The following is a 16,864-nucleotide window of genomic DNA, read 5'->3' as shown; positions in this document are numbered from 1 at the left end:
AGCAAACAGCACAAGTGGCACTCGGCAGATGGAGTGTCCCCAACCTCCGCGGCCACACGGAATCCTATAAATGCCCCCAAGCCCGGGCTGGCAAAGGGACAGGAGCGCACGGAGCGATGGAGGACAGCTCTAAAGAGGCGCTGATGGAGGAGGCACCTCCGGTAAGGAGCACCCACCACCCACCCTGAGGAGCCCCCGGTGCCACCCCCGGCTCTGGCTCAGCCGGGCGCTCCCCTGTCCCCAACAGAGGTACACGGAGTCCCCGCGCCTGCCCTGCATCCCCCACGAGCTCAAGAGCCTCCTGCTGATGGTGGCGCTGGTGGTGGTGGCCCTCGTGGTGGTCAACGTCGCCTTCCTGCTGCTGGGGCTGCACCTCAGCGAGTCCCACGCCGAGACGGTGAGGACAGAGCGGTGCCACCAGCTCCGGGATGGCACCGCGGCTTTGTGGGGACAGGGTCGGCCCCCGCAGAGCCCCCTGAGCCCTCTCCCCCCCCGGCAGGTGCTGCGGATGAGCATCCAGGGGCTGGATGGCGAGGGGAGCCCCCAGCAGCTCGCCGTGAGCAGGAGGGAGAGGAGCGGCACGTTCGCCGTGCGGGACGGGCGCAACGGCTCGGCCGCCGTGGTGTACGACTACAGCAAGGTGCGTGGGGACACGGGACACGGGGACACGGGGACATGGGGATCTTGCGACATAGGGACATGGGGACAGGGGGACTTGGGGACTTGGGGATATGGGGATACAGGGACATGGAGACACGGGGACACGGGGACATGGGGTCATAGGGGCGTGGGGACATGGGGACACGGGGACATGGGGACATGGGGACATAGAGACGTGGGGACATAGGGACATGGGAGCATAGGGACATGGCAACATGGGGACACAGGGACATGGGGACATGGGGACATGGGGATGTGGGGACATGGGGACACGGGGACATGGGGACATAGGGACATGGGGACATGGGGACATGGGGACATGGGGACATAGGGACATGGGGACATGGGGACATAGAGACACGGGGACATAGAGACATGGGAGCATAGGGACATGGCAACATGGGGACACAGGGACATGGGGACATGGGGACATGGGGACACGGGGACATGGGGGCATGGGGATATGGGGACAAGGGGACATGGGGACATGGGGATATGGAGACATGGGGACATGGGGACATGGGGACATGGGGGCATGGGGACATGGGGACATGGGGACATGGGGATATGGGCACATGGGGACACGGGGACATGGGGACACAGGGACATGGGGACATAGGGACATGGGGACATGGAGACATAGAGACACGGGGACATAGAGACATGGGAGCATAGGGACATGGCGACATGGGAACACGGGGACACGGGGACATGGGGACATGGGGATATGGAGACATGGGGACATGGGGACATGGGGACATGGGGGCATGGGGACATGGGGGCATGGGGATATGGGGACATGGGGGCATGGGGACATGGGGACATGGGGACACGGGGACGTGGGGACATGGGGGCATGGGGATATGGGGACATGGGGACACGGGGACATGGGGACACGGGGACATGGGGACATAGGGACATGGGGACATGGAGACATAGAGACACGGGGACATAGAGACATGGGAGCATAGGGACATGGCGACATGGGAACACGGGGACACGGGGACATGGGGACATGGGTGCGTGGGGACATGGGGATATGGGGACACGGGGACACGGGGACACTGGGACATGGGTGCGTGGGGACGCTGGGACATGGGGACACCCGGACATGGGGACATGCATGGCACCACAGCACCGTGCAGGCTGAGCCAGCTCTGTCTGCCCACAGCTGCTGGTCGGATACAGGTCCTGGCGTCACCGTGCCTGCTACATCACCCGCGTGGACAAGGACAACTTCCCGGGGCTGGACGCTGTCACCGAGACCTTCCAGCGCCGGCAGGTGAGGTGACAACTGTTTATGGAGATAACTAAACTGTACAACCTTGTGAAAGTTGTAAAGCCGGTATGTTTATTACAGCATGTGGAGATTACTCTCCTTAAAAGACATGGGAACTTCAGGTCCCTTTTTATCCCCCTCTCAGATACATATGCACACAATTTCACACTAGGTTCATACATATTCATTTTTACGAATTTTGCATGATATTTGCCGCTAGTTCTTCTCTATCAGAAAGAATTCCTGGGTCAGGTTGACCTGCTCTCACAGCAGTCTCTGTCTCTCTTTATCACTTTTTGTCTCCTCCCCCTTATCGCTGTCTTTCACTGGAGCAGTTCTTCAGAGCCTGGGCTTTGCAGTTAGACTACATAGCTCTGTTTTCTAACCACAGACTCAAAGATGAGCATTTCACCTAAATCAAAATGGATTTCTACTCTGGACAATTTCTACTCTGGAGAATTTCTCCTGTCTCACAAGCACAGGGGTGGAGCCGCACCAAGCTGGAGAATGCTGGGCTGGGGGTTTGCTTGTCCTTTTGTGGGTGCTCTGCTCCGTTTTGTGTCCTGCAGGATGAGGACAAGGTTGGGGACAAGGCCGTGCCCCTGGCTGACCGCTCCATCCTGGGCACCACCATCAACATCCTGTGCAGCACCGTCCCCGTGTTCTGGGCATAGCGGGATGGGACAACGACATGGGGGTGGCACTGTCCCCCACTGTCCCCTTCCAGGCAGGGATCTCTCCTCCTCCTCCTCGTCCCCACCCTGGGGACAGCCACCCCACCCATTGTCGCTTGGCACTGCGTGCTCCTGCCATAAAAAAAGCGGGATTTGCGTCGGGGTTTGCTTCTGTCTACAAAGTAAAGGCTGTGTCACCGCCTCCGAGTGTGCTCTTGCCCTTCCTGGGTGCTGGGGACAGGGACACGGGGTCCCAGGGGTGTCCCCTTGTGGGGAGCAGGGTAGGGAGGGGAATCCCTCATGTTGGGAGGGATCAAACATGGGGGCCAGCAGCAAAAGGGCACATGATGGTCACATTGTCCCCACCTGTGCCATCTCATTGTCCCCAGCTGTGTCCTCTGATAGTCCCCAGCTGTGCCCTCCCATTGTCCCCAACTGTGCCTTCTCATTGTCCCCAGCCGTGTCCCCCAGTATCCCCAGCTGTGCCCTCCCATTGTCCCCACCTGGGTCTTCTCATTGTCCCCACCTGTGCCCTCTCATTGTCCCCAACTGTGCCCTCCCATTGTCCCCACCTGGGTCCTCTCATTGTCCCCTGCTGGGCCTTCCTATTGTCCTCAACTGCGTCCTCTCATTGTCCCCAGTTGTGTTCCCCCACTGTCCCCACCTGTGCCCCCTCAGGGTCCCCACCTGTGCCCTCCCATTGTCGCCACCTGGGTCCTCTCATTGTCCCCACCTCTGCCCCCTCAGGGTCCCCACCTCTGCCCTCCCATTGTCCCCACCTGGGCCCTCCCATTGTCCCAAACTGTGTCCCCCCAGTGTCCCCACCTGTGCCCCCCCATTGTCCCCAACTGTGTGCCCCCAGTGTCCCCACTTCTGTCCCCCCAGTGTCCCCACCTGGGCCCTCCCATTGTCCCCTGCTGGGCCCTTCCATTGTCCCCAACTGCGTCCTCTCATTGTCCGCACCTGTGCCCCCTCAGGGTCCCCAACTGTGCCCTCCCATCGTCCCCAACTGTGTCCTGCCCATGTCCCCAGCTGTGCCCTCTCATTGTCCCCACATATGTCCTCTCATTGTCCCCACATGTGCCCTCCCATTGTCCCCAGTTGTGTTCCCCCATTGTCCCCACCTGCATCCCCCCAGTGTCCCCAACTCTGTCCCCCCAGTATCCCCAGCTGTGCCCCCCCAGTTTGGAGCATGGAGGGTGAGCACAAAGGAGCAGCCCCTGCGCTTTCAGCCCTTCAGTAAAATCTCCCAACCCTGTCCCCTCCTCATGCAGGTGGGGACAGAGGGACTGCGCCACATCCCCAGTGGGAACCAAGTGTCACCCACAGACACCACGATCCACTCGCTCCAGCTCCTCCTCCTCCTCATCCTCACCCTTTTCCCAACCATTCCAGCCCCTCTTGCCCCTCCATCAGCCTTGGGGCCTCTCCCAAGTGCAGCACTGAAAACCAGAGGAGCAGCGAGGCTGGGAGGGGGAAAAAGAGACCCCTGGAAGTTGATTTGATCTTTCCAGAGCTGCAAACTCACTGTTGTCCCCAAAATCACATCCATGGGCAGAGAGCAAGGTCATTGCCCCGGGGGGGTGACACTTTGCTGGGAACAGGAGGGACATTGCAGGTTTCCATGTGCTGGCTCAGAGCCAGCAGCTCTGCTTCCCAAAAAACCCTGACCGTGATAAGGAGCTGGGTCAAGGGGGTGCCGTGGGCCAGGGAAGCTGATAAGGGCTCCCATGGGGACAGAACAAACAGCCAGGAGCCACTCAAGGAACTCTTGTGGCCCTTGACACCCTGGGAAAAGAGGCAACGTTCAGTATTGGGGGTGTTGGGGGTCTCAGGGGGAACTGGAGGGGTCCCAGTTGCAGGAGGAGCTCATGGATGGGCAAAACCAAAGCTCAGCAGTGTCCCCATGCCACCTGAGGGGGACACACCAGAGCTGGGACCCCCTAACCCCAAAAAAATCCCCACTGTGGGCACCTCTGCCAGCCCCAAAAGTGACCAGCAGCGCCTGAGCAGCCCCAGGAGCAGGAACGAGGGTCAGGGACACTCAAATAAATTCACCCTGTGGGCACCTCTGCCAGCCCTAAAAGCCACCAGCAGCGCCTGAGCAGCCCCAGGAGCAGGAATGAGGGTCAGGGACACTCAGATCTGCACTGTGGGCACCTCTGCCAGCCCCCAAAGCCACCAGCAGCGCCTGAGCAGCCCCAGGAGAAGAATGAGGGTCAGGGACACTCAAATCCACACTGTGGGCACCTCTGCCAGCTCCAAAGCCACCAGCAGTGTCTGAGCAGTCTCAGGAGCAGGAATGAGGGTCAGGGACACTCAAATAAATTCACCCTGTGGGCACCTCTGCCAGCTCCAAAGCCACCAGCAGTGTCTGAGCAGCCTGAGGAGCAGGAATGAGGGTCAGGGACACTCAAATCCACACTGTGGGCACCTCTGCCAGCTCCAAAGCCACCAGCAGTGTCTGAGCAGCCCTAGGAGCAGGAATGAGGGTCAGGGACACTCAAATAAATTCACCCTGTGGGCACCTCTGCCAGCCCTAAAAGCCACCAGCAGTGTCTGAGCAGCCTGAGGAGCAGGAATGAGGGTCAGGGACACTCAAATCCACACTGTGGGCACCTCTGCCAGCCCCAAAGCCACCAGCAGTGTCTGAGCAGCCCCAGGAGCAGGAATGAGGGTCAGGGACACTCAGATCTGCACTGTGGGCACCTCTGCCAGCTCCAAAGCCACCAGCAGTGTCTGAGCAGCCTCAGGAGCAGGAATGAGGGTCAGGGACACTCCCCACACCACGGTGACCCCGTTCCCACCCGTCCCCGTGGATTACAGGAAATATTTCACGTCCTGTTTGCTCCTTGCCACATCAAGCAGCTGCAGGTGCCCAAGCTGGCACAGGGACACGAGCCAGCTGCCACCCTGGGCACGGGCACAGCCGGATGCTCCACCCTGGAGGGTTTGTTTTGGCCCTGGCACCTCGCTGCTGGGCAGCAGAGAGGTCCCCGTGCCTGGGGACAAGGGTCCTTGACCCAGCGCCCTCGGAGCCTCTTGAGCTGCAGGTTCCCAGGGGACCCAGCTGGGAGTGGGCGCTCAGCAAACACCACTGGAGTGGGTCACATGCCAGGGCCTGGCTGCACCCCAGGGCCACCAGACCCTTCACAGCGTCCCCACCCCAGTGCCCCAGTATAAAGATGCCAGTCCCTGCAGTCAGACTGGGCTGGGAATGGGAGGAGGAGGAGGAGGAGGAGGAGGCAGCAGCCATGGACAGCAGCATGAAGCAGGTGGTGCTTGAAGAAGAGGTGAGTCCCTGCAGGGTGGCACTGCCATCCCTGCAGTGTCCCTGCAGCCAGCTGGGCACAGGGCTTTGCCCAGTTTATCCCAGCAAGGCACCAGTGCCCGACAGGGGGGTTTGGACAGTGGGATGCTGCCCAGGATGAAGGGTTGGATGTGGGATGCTGCATTCCCAGTGCTCAGGGTGAGGGGTTGGATGTGGGATGCTGCATTCCCAGTGCCCAGGATGGGAGTTTGGACCATGGGATGCTGCATTCCCAGTGCCCAGGGTGAGGGGTTGGATGTGGGATGCTGCATTCCCAGTGCCCAGGATGGGAGTTTGGACCATGGGATGCTGCATTCCCAGTGCCCAGGGGGGCATCAGGATGCTGGGGGGCAGCAGGATGAGAGCTGCAATCCACCCCCAACCTCCTGCATCCCCCAGCTCCCATTTCCACTCCTCTGACCCCAAATTCCCCCATTTTCCTGCACCCCCAGGACTCGGGGAACGGCTGCTGCTGCCCGGGCTGCTGCCTGCCCTGCGCCACGTGCTGCGCCAAATGCTGCACCAAATGCAGCTGGTGCTGCACCAAATGCTGCGCCAGATGCGGCTGGTGCTGCGCCAAGTGCTGCTGCCTGCCCAAGTGCTGCGAGTGCCCCAAGTGCCCCAAGTGCCCCAAGTGTCCCGGCTGTGCCAGCTGCTCCGGCTGCCTCAGGAAGTCGCTGTGCTTCGTGCCCCGGCTGCTGTGCTACCTGCCCCGCAAGCTGCTGAGCTGCGGCCGCCTGCGCTGCCTGCTCATCGTGGCGCTGGTGCTGGTCCTGCTCGTGGTCATCGTGGCCGGCGCGCTGCTGATGTGGTTGAGCGTGGAGCAGCGCCGCGGCGACAGCGTGAGTGCCACCGCCAGTGCCACCCCCCGTGCCACGCCCTGTCACGGGGCTTGCGAGGGTTGCGGGGTGAAGAGAGAGACGAGAACGTTAGTTCCATGTTCAGAAGGCTTGATTTGTTCGTTTAGGATAGATGTACTACATTATAACGATACTAAAAAGAAATAGGAAAGTTCTCAGAAGCTAGCTAAGCTGAGAATAGAAAAGGAATGAATAACAAAGGTTTGTGTCCTGGCAGAAAGCGAGGGACGTGGGATGCTGCATTCCCAGTGCCCAGGATGAGGGGTTGGACCATGGGATGCTGCATTCCCAGTGCCCAGGATGAAGGGTTGGACCATGGGATGCTGCATTCCCAGTGCCCAGGATGAGGGTCTGATCCATGGGATGCTGCATTCCCAGTGCCCAGGGTGAAGGGTTGGAAGTGGGATGCTGCATTCCCAGTGCCCAGGATGAAGGTTTGGATGTGGGATGCTGCATTCCCAGTGCCCAGGATGAGGGGTTGGACCAGTGTGCTCCAGAGTGGTCAGTAAATCCAAACATCTACAGAAGACCAATCACGGATCCACCTGTAGCATTCCACAGCAGCAGATAACCATTGTTTACATTTTGTTGCTGCTCAGAAGGGAGAAAAATCCTAAAGAAAGGATTTTTATGAAAAGATGTCTGTGACAACCCCCCATGCCAGGGGAAGGGGCTGCTGCAGGCTCTGAGCCCCCCTCGGTGCCCTCCAGGTGCTGCGGGCCGGTTTGTGGGGAGACGACGAGAACGCGGCCACTTTCTACCTGGACAGCGGCGACGGCAACGCGGCCACGGTCATCTATGACTACAGGAATGTGAGTGGGGGGCTCTGGGGACACCAGGAGGGGGATATGGGATGGAGCTGAGCCGGGTTTGGCTCCCAACAGCTGCTGGTGAGCTACAGAGCCCGGCTGCACCGCGCCTGCTACGTGACCCGAGTGGACCAGGACAACATGCCGGGGCTGGACAGCGTGCTGGAGAGCTTCCAGCGCCGGCAGGTGAGCGCCTGGCTGGGTCTGGGGGAGTTGGGGGGCTCAGCGCCTTGTGCAGCCCCTCCCTGAGCGGAGGAGTGATGAAGATGGTGATGAAGATGATGATGCTGAAGGATGTGCCTTTCCCCCCACGCCCAGGCTGAAGACAAGATCTCCATGCCCTTGGCTGACCGCTCCATGCTGGGCACCACGGCGGGCATCCTCTGCAGCCTCCTGCCCGTCTACTGGGCTTAGCAGGGTGGGTGGGGGGCTGCAGGACCCCCGCCCACCCTGCAGCGCCCCCACAACCCCACTGGAGCCACCCCCGCCGTGCCCACCCCAGTTTTGGGGTCCGGGGGTGTCTGCGCTGTGCCAGGGGACAGCTGGTTTGTCACTTAAGTCTTCTCAGCTTCGCCAAACCCAAGTGCAAAAATGAGCTTAAAAAAAACCCGTGACATTTAAAGGAAAACACAATTCTGCGTTCCAGTTCTTCGCTCCCCGCCAGCTCCCGCCTTCCCCCGGCCTTAAAAACGCCTTGAGGGGCTCCGGGCTTGGATTTTGGGGGAATTTCTGTCACTGACACAACCTGGGGGCTCAATGGCTGCCTGACCTGAGCTGGCCCGGCGGGATAAATGGGTTTGTGCTGTGCCAGGCTGGGATGAAGGAGAGGGACAGGAACCAGAATCAGGTCTGGAGCTATTCCTGGAGCCAGCCTGTGCCCAAAGCAGCGCGGCCACCAGACGCTGCCCGAGGACAGCGATCGTTGGCGCCGAGAGATTTAGGACAGGCTGCTGGGATGGGGAGATATCAGGATGGGGTATTGTAAGAATTGGGAATTATTGGGGTTTTTGGGATGAGGGAGCTGGTGTTGGGATCAGGCAATATTCAGCTCAGGTGTTATTAGGATAGGAATGCTGGTGCTGTTAGGGTCAGGAATTATTGGGATCAGGATGTTGGTGTTAATAGGGTCAGGAGTTATCAGGATGAGGCATTGTAAGAATTGGGAATTATTGGGTTTTTGGGATGAGGGAGCTGGTGTTGGGATCAGGCAATATTCAGCTCAGATAGGAATGCTGGTGCTGTTAGGATCAGGAATTATTGGGATCAGGATGTTGGTGTTGTTAGGATCAGGAGTTATCAGGGTCAGGAGTTATCAGGATCAGGCATTGTAAGAATTGGGAATTATTGGGATTTTTAGGATGAGGGAGCTGGTGTTGGGATCAGGCATTATCAGGCTCCTAATAACATTCCTGTTATTAGGACAGGAATGCTGGTATTGTGAGGATCAAGAATTATTGGGATCAGGAGTTATCAGGATCAGGCATTGTAAGAATTGGGAATTATTGGGGTTTTTAGGATGAGGAAGCTGGTGCTGGGATCATCATTCAGCTCAGGTGTTATTAGGATACGAATGCTGGTACTGTTAGGGTCAGGAATTATTCGGATCAGGATGTTGGTGTTATTAGGATCAGGAGTTATTAGGACTGGGATATTGGTGTTTTTGGGATCAGACACTATTAGGACTGAGATGCTGGTTCTGTAAGGATCAGGAGTTATAATGACCACAATTTTATTAGGATCAGGATTTATTAGGATGGGACTCTGTCATTATTAGGACCAGGAGTTATTGGGATCAGGATGTTGGTGTTATTAGGATCAGGAGTTATTAGGACTGACATATTGGTGGTATTGGGATCAGACATTATTAGGTGGTTCTATAAGGATCAGGAGTTATAATCACCATGATTTCATTAGGATCAGGCTTTATTAGGATGGGACTCTGACATTATTAGGACCAGGAGTTATCAAGATCAGGCATTATAAGAATTGGGAGTTATTGGGGGTTTTAGGATGAGGGAGCTGGTGTTGGGATCAGGCATTATTCAGCCCAGGTGTTATTAGGACAGGAATGCTGGTGCTGTGAGGATCAGGAATTATTGGGATCAGGATGTTGATGTTATTAGGATCAGGGGTTGTTGGGACTGGGATATTTGTGTTATTGGCATCAGACACTATTAGGACTGAGATGCTGGTTCCATAAGGATCAGGAGTTATAATTTTATAATAAGGATCAGGACCACAATTTTTTTAGGATCAGGCTTTATTAGGATGGGACTCTGGCATTATTAGGATGATTCTGGAATCATTAGGACCAGGAGTTATCAGGATCAGACACTATTAGGACTGAGATGCTGGTTCTGTAAGGATCAGGAGTTATAATGACCACGATTTTATTAGGATCAGGCTTTATTAGGACGGGATTCGGCATTATTAGGACCAGGAGTTACTGGGATCAGGATTGTCAGGATTGGTGTTATTGGGATCAGGGATTGTTGGGACTGGGATGGTGGTTCTATAAGGATCAGGAGTTATAAAGACCAGGATTTTATTAGGTTTAGGCTTTATTAGGATGGGATCAGGCATTATTAGGCTCAGGTGTTATGAGAACAGGAATGCTGGTACTGTTAGGATCAGGAATTATTTGGATCAGGATGTTGGTGTTATTGGGATCAGGAGTGATTAGGACTGACATATTGGTGTTATTGGGATCAGACACTATTAGGACTGAGATGCTGGTTCTGTAAGGATCAGGAGTTATAATGACCACGATTTTATTAGGATCAGGATTTATTAGGATGGGACTCTGGCATTATTAGGACCAGGAGTTACTGGGATCAGGATGTTGGTGTTATTAGAATCAGGAGTTGTTAGGACTGGGATATTTGTGTTATTGGCATTGGGTGTTTTGGGATCAGACACTATTAGGACTGAGACGCTGCTTCTATAAGGATCAGGAGTTATAATTTTATAATAAGGATCGGGACCACGGTTTTATTAGGATCAGGCTTTATTAGGATGGGATCAGGCAGTATTAGGACGATGCTGGCATCATTAGGACCAGAAGTTGTTGGGATCAGGACACTGAATTGGGGCAGAGAGAAGGAACAGAGCAGCCCATCCAACCCCCAGGAATGGAAGCCCACCAGCCCCAAGTGAGGACCACCAGCCCCCACATTTCCCACCCTGGCTCCAGCCCCATTTCCCCCTCTGGAACCAGGGAAGCTGCTCCTGCAGCCTGCCAGGACCTGGGGCACCCATCCAGGACCTCCTCAGCTCCAGGGGTCCCCTCCCAAACCCTCCCTGACCCCCAGAACCCCCCAAGGCTGGAGCAGAGGGAGGAGGTGACACAAAGTTGGCAGGACCAGCTCCTTGAGCAATAATTCTGATTTCTGGAGGTTTGTGGCACAGCAGGGACCTCAGGGGGGGAAATCAGAGTAAAACCCGCCAGGAGAGACTGTAGTGAGCTGGGGGTCGGCCTCTTTCTCCGGGCGACAACGGATAGAACAAGAGGACACAGTCTCAAGTTGCGTCAAGCTAGATGTAAGTTAGAAGTAAGAAGGAAATACTTCACAGAAAGAGTGGTCAGAAACTGGAATCATTTACCCAGTGAGGTGGTAGAGGCATCATCCCTTGAAGAATTTAAAAAAAGACTGGATGTGGCACTTGCTGCCATGATCTAGCTGAACAGTTAGAACATCAGCTGGACTAGATGATCTTATAGGTCTCTTCCAGTCTTGAAAATTCTGTGATTCTGTGATTCTGTGAGATGCTGGGAGTGAGGGATCCCATCCCTGGGAGGAGGAGCTGCCACCCTGCAGCCCCCAGGGTTGTGTGACAGTGGCCACAGGGGACAATCCAGTGCCAGTCTCACTGCACAGGGACCTCCCTTGGGTCCATGGGGAAAAGGTGCTGGGAACAGCCCGGGCTGCTCCTTGTGTGCAGGTTCTGGGCATGGAAAAGCTGAGGATGGATCCAGGAATGCTCCTGGCAGCTCCTGGTGCCCCCACCCTCACGGCTGTGCCGGTGCCAGGCCTTGGCATCGCCCAGCTGGCATTCCAAGGTGCCAAGGAAGCCCTGCAGGGTGGGCAGGGTGAGGTAGGAGCGCTGGAATCCGTGTGCCTGTGCCAGGTGACATCTCCCCAGGGCTACTGGGAGGGGGACATTGGTGCCAGGTGGGGACATTTGTCCCAGGACTCCTGGGATGAGGAAATTCCCATCCTGATCCTCAGGCCCCCGCGAGGTGACATTCATCCAGGGCTCCTGGGATGGGGACATTTGTTCCAGGTGGCATCCCCCAGCGTTCCTGAGATGGGGACATTCCCATCCTGATGCCAGGTGACATCTCCCCAGGGATGAGGACATTCCCATCCTGATGCACAAGCCCAACATCCCCCCATGGCTCCTGGGATGAGGGCATTCCCACCCTGATGCCAGGTGACATCTCCCCAGGGATGGGGACATTCCCATACTGATGCTCAGGCCCTGCTAGGTGACATCTGCCCAGGGCTCCTGGGACTGGGACATTCCCATCCTGATGCCAGGTGACATTTCCCCAGGTTTCCCGGGATGAGGACATTCCCATCCTGATATTTAGACCCTGTCTGGTGACATCTCCCCAGGGTTCCTGGGACTGGGACATTCCCATCCTGACGCCAGGTGACATCTCCCCAGGGATGGGGACATTCCCATCCTGATGCTCAGGCCCTGCCAGGTGACATTTCCCCAGGGATGGGGACATTCCCATCCTGGTGCCAGGTGACATCTCCCCAGGGATGAGGACATTCCCATCCTGATGCCAGGTGACATCTCCCTGGGGATGGGGACATTCCCATCCTGATGCCAGGTGACATCTCCTTGAGGATGGGGACATTCCCATCCTGATGCCAGGTGACATTTCCCCAGGTTTCCCGGGATGAGGACATTCCCATCCTGATATTTAGACCCTGTCTGGTGACATCTCCCCAGGGTTCCTGGGACTGGGACATTCCCATCCTGACGCCAGGTGACATCTCCCCAGGGATGGGGACATTCCCATCCTGATGCTCAGGCCCTGCCAGGTGACATTTCCCCAGGGATGGGGACATTCCCATCCTGGTGCCAGGTGACATCTCCCCAGGGATGAGGACATTCCCATCCTGATGCCAGGTGACATCTCCCTGGGGATGGGGACATTCCCATCCTGATGCCAGGTGACATCTCCTTGAGGATGGGGACATTCCCATCCTGATGCCAGGTGACATTTCCCCAGGTTTCCCGGGATGAGGACATTCCCATCCTGATATTTAGACCCTGTCTGATGACATCTCCCCAGGGTTCCTGGGACTGGGACACTCCCATCCTGATGCCAGGTGACATCTCCTAGGGCTGCTGAGATGAGGACATCTCCCCAGGGCTCCTGGGACTGGGACATTCCCACCCTGATGCTCAGGCCCTGCCAGGTGACATTTCCCCAGGGATGGGGACATTCCCATCCTGATGCCAGGTGACATCTCCCCAGGGATGGGGACATTCCCACCCTGCTGCCAGGTGACATCTCCTCGGGGATGGGGACATTCCCATACTGATGCTCAGGCCATGCCAGGTGACATCTCCCCAGGGTTCCTGGGACTGGGACATTCCCATCCTGGTGCCAGGTGACATCTCCCCAGGGATGGGGACATTCCCATCCTGATGCCAGGTGACATCTCCCTGGGGATGGGGACATGCCCGCCCTGATGCTCAGGCCCCGACAGGTGACATCTCCCTGGGGATGGGGACATTCCCACCCTGCTGCCAGGTGACATCTCCTCGGGGATGGGGACATTCCCATACTGATGCTCAGGCCCTGCCAGGTGACATCTCCCCAGGGATGGGGACATTCCCATCCTGGTGCCAGGTGACATCTCCTTGAGGATGGGGACATTCCCATCCTGATGCCAGGTGACATCTCCCCAGGGATGGGGACATTCCCATCCTGATGCCAGGTGACATCTCCTCGGGGATGGGGACATTCCCATCCTGATGCTCAGGCCCTGCCAGGTGACATCTCCCCAGGGATGGGGACATTCCCATCCTGCTGCCAGGTGACATCTCCCCAGGGACTGGGACATTCCCATCCTGACACCAGGTGACATCTCCCTGGGGATGGGGACATTCCCATCCTGCTGCCAGGTGACATCTCCCCAGGGATGGGGACATTCCCATCCTGACGCCAGGTGACATCTCCCCAGGGATGGGGACATTCCCATCCTGACACCAGGTGACATCTCCCCAGGGATGGGGACATTCCCATCCTGCTGCCAGGTGACATCTCCCCAGGGATGGGGACATTCCCATCCTGACGCCAGGTGACATCTCCCCAGGGATGGGGACATTCCCATCCTGCTGCCAGGTGACATCTCCCCGGGGATGGGGACATTCCCACCCCGATGCTCCTGTTCCAGGTAGGGCCCCATGTCGCAGTGCCGGTGGCCGTGTCCCGCAGGCTCCCGGGGGAGCCCAGCCTGCAGCTGGATTTTGGGGGAATGTTCTGCCGTGGGAACGGCTCCTGGGCCGGGCCGGGCTCCCCGGAGCGCTCCGTGAGAAAGGGGAGATCTGAGCCTGGAGAGCCACGGCTGGACCCTGACATCATGGACTGACATCACCCAGGGACTCCAAACATCCTCCCCAGCCCCAGCCCGGGATGAAAACAAGAAGGATTCCAAGAGTTTGTTTGTTTTCTTGGGAGATGGGCTCCAGCCCGGAGCGGAATCCAGCGGTTGCTCCCCAAATTCCCGTCCCTGCGATGAGTTTTGTGACCTGAGGGCTGGGGCAGAGCAGGGACACGGCCTCAGCCGCTTTTCCAGGGTTTATTTATCTGCTCTGAGGAGGAAAGAATTGCTGGATGTGGGTTTTGCAATAAGGGAGAAGAAGGAAAACATCCTGGGATGATCCTGATGGGGGAGGAAAGCGACACGGAGATGAGGGGCGAAGGAGACTCCGTCATTCCTCCGTCGTTCCTCCGTCATTCCTGGGGGGAATGAGCCCGGCCCTGGATGCAGGGGATCCCCAAAAGTGAAGGGAAAGGGGATTTGGGGGCTTGGTGAGCAGAGCCTGGATGCTGGTGTCCCCCAGTGTGTCCCTGTGGAGGTCATCAAACACAGGAAACACTTAAAATCCTAAAAAACAAAGTTAATGCAAGTCTGGAGTGCCGTGAGAGGAGAGGGACGGGTTTGTAGGGGCAGCACGGGGTGAGCCAGATCCCACTGCAGCATCCCCAGGCTGGAATGGCCCCGCAGGGCCACTGCAAGGGGACAGGGCCGTGTCCCTGTCCCTTGGCCACCCTGGGGGGCTGGGATTGTGTTAGGATCACCCTGGGCTGCTCCCCAAGTGCTCACTTGGGGGGCTGACCCAGCTCCTGGGGTGCTCATCCTGATCCCAGGGTGCTCATCCTGATCCCAGGGTGCTCACACACCCTCCCTGAGGTGGTCATCCCACTTTTGGGGTGCCTGGCCACCCTTTCTGTGGTGTTTGCTCAGCTTTTGGGGTGCTCCTACACTCGCCCACCCTTTCCTGGGGTGCTCATCCTGCTCCTGGGCTCCTTGCCCACCACTTCCAGGGTGTTTTTCTGGCTCCTGGGGTGCTCTTCCTGATCCCAGGGTGCTCACACACCCTCCCTGAGGTGGTCATCCCACTTTTGGGGTGCCTGGCCACCCTTCCTGGAGTGCTTGCACAAATTTTTGGGTGCTCCTACACTCGCCCAATCTTCCTGGGGTGCTCATCCTGTTCTTGGGGGGCTCCCCCAGCCTCCCCAAAGTGGTCATCCCAGTTTTGGGGTGCTTGGTCATCCTTCCTGGGGTGCTTGCCCAGATTTTGAGGTGCTCCTACACTCGCCCAACCTTTCCTGGGGTGCTCATCCTGTTCTTGGGGTGCTCATCCTGCTCCTGGACTCCTTGCCCACCACTCCCAGGGGGCTTTTCCAGCTCCTGGGGTGCTCATTCCGATCCCAAAGATGTTCACCTACCCTCCCTGAGGTGGTCATCCAACTTTTGGGGTGCTTGGCCATCTTTCCTGAGGTGCTTGCCCAATTTTTGGGATGCTCATCCTGTTCCTGGGGTGTTCATCCTGCTCCTGGGCTCCTTGCCCACCATTCTTGGGGTGTTTTTTCAGCTCTTGGGGTGCTCATCCTGATCCCAGGGTGCTCACACACCATCCTCTGGGTGGTCATCCCATTTTTGGGGTGCTTGGTCACCCTTCCTGGAGTGCTGGCCCAGCTTTTGGGGTGCTCATCCACTTGCCCAGCCTTTCCTGGGGTGCTCGTCTTGTTCCTGGGGTGCTCATCCTGATCTTAGGGTGCTCACACACCCTCCCCAAGGTGGTCATCCCACTTTTGGGGTGCCTGGCCATCCTTCCTGGGGTGCTTGCTCAGCTTTTGGGGTGTACACTCCGCTGCATTCATCCTGCTCCTGGGGTGCTCATGCCCCTCCCAGGCTCCTTGCCCACCATTCTTGGGGTGTTTTTCCAGCTCTTGGGGTGCCCATTCAGTCCTTGGGGTGCTGGCCAGGATTTGGGGTGCAGGATGAGGGGTGAACAAGCAGACAGGCAGGGTTGGGATATGGGACTGGGGAAAATGGGACTGGAAAATGTGGGGAATGTGGGGTGGGAATTTGGGGCACCAGACCCCAACAGGGGGTGTGGGACTGGGTGATTTTGGGGTGCTGGGGGACACGGGGTGGCACCAAAGGGGACAGATGGGTGCTGGCATTGTGGGATTTGTGTCCTGGGAATACTGGGGGGCTGGGATTGATCCAGGGGGGCCCTGGATCGGTACCGGGGAACTGAGGGGTGGCACGAGCGGGGCTGGGGACACCGGATGGGACCGGAGTGGGGCAGGAGAAATATTGGGGTGCACGGAGAGGTGGGGGAGGGATCGGTGATGGGAGGTGGGTTTGGGACCAGGGGAGACTGGGGTCGGTACCAGGGGAAAATGGTGCAGGACCGGGGAGACCGGGATCGGTACCGGGATATGGGATGGGACTGGGAGAGAGCGGGATCGGTACCAGGGAGAACAGAACGGGACTGGGGGAGACCGGGATCGGTACCGGGATATGGGATGGGACCAAAGGAGACCAGGATCCGTACGGGGGAAACAGGACAGGACTGAGGGAGACTGGGATCGGTACCGGGGAGAGCAGAGTGGGACCAGGGGAGAGTGGGATCAGTATGGGGGGAAACGGAACAGGAATGGGGGGGACCGGGTCGGTACCGGGGAAGACGGAACCGGACCAGGGGAGACCCAAATCAGTACGGGGGAA

The 16,864-nt window shown here is 57.7% G+C and overlaps 1 protein-coding gene across 1 annotated transcript; it reads left to right on the top strand.

Moving 5' to 3' along the window:
- Positions 1 to 64: 64 nt before the first annotated feature.
- Positions 65 to 8,225, top strand: SFTPC (surfactant protein C). Its single transcript, XM_059490679.1, has 10 exons — positions 65 to 161; positions 248 to 397; positions 500 to 640; positions 1,832 to 1,942; positions 2,509 to 2,607; positions 5,784 to 5,906; positions 6,376 to 6,765; positions 7,494 to 7,595; positions 7,668 to 7,778; positions 7,911 to 8,225. The coding sequence occupies exons 1-10, from the start codon at positions 117 to 119 to the stop codon at positions 8,004 to 8,006; spliced, it is 1,368 nt and encodes a 455-aa protein (XP_059346662.1). The 5' UTR covers positions 65 to 116; the 3' UTR covers positions 8,007 to 8,225.
- Positions 8,226 to 16,864: the final 8,639 nt, after the last annotated feature.

The sequence above is a fragment of the Ammospiza nelsoni genome, chromosome 30, assembly GCF_027579445.1.
Source record: "Ammospiza nelsoni isolate bAmmNel1 chromosome 30, bAmmNel1.pri, whole genome shotgun sequence".
In the NCBI taxonomy this organism is placed as follows: domain Eukaryota; kingdom Metazoa; phylum Chordata; class Aves; order Passeriformes; family Passerellidae; genus Ammospiza; species Ammospiza nelsoni.
Note: the sequence above shows the minus strand (reverse complement) of the source record. Positions and strands in the feature narration are given on the sequence as shown.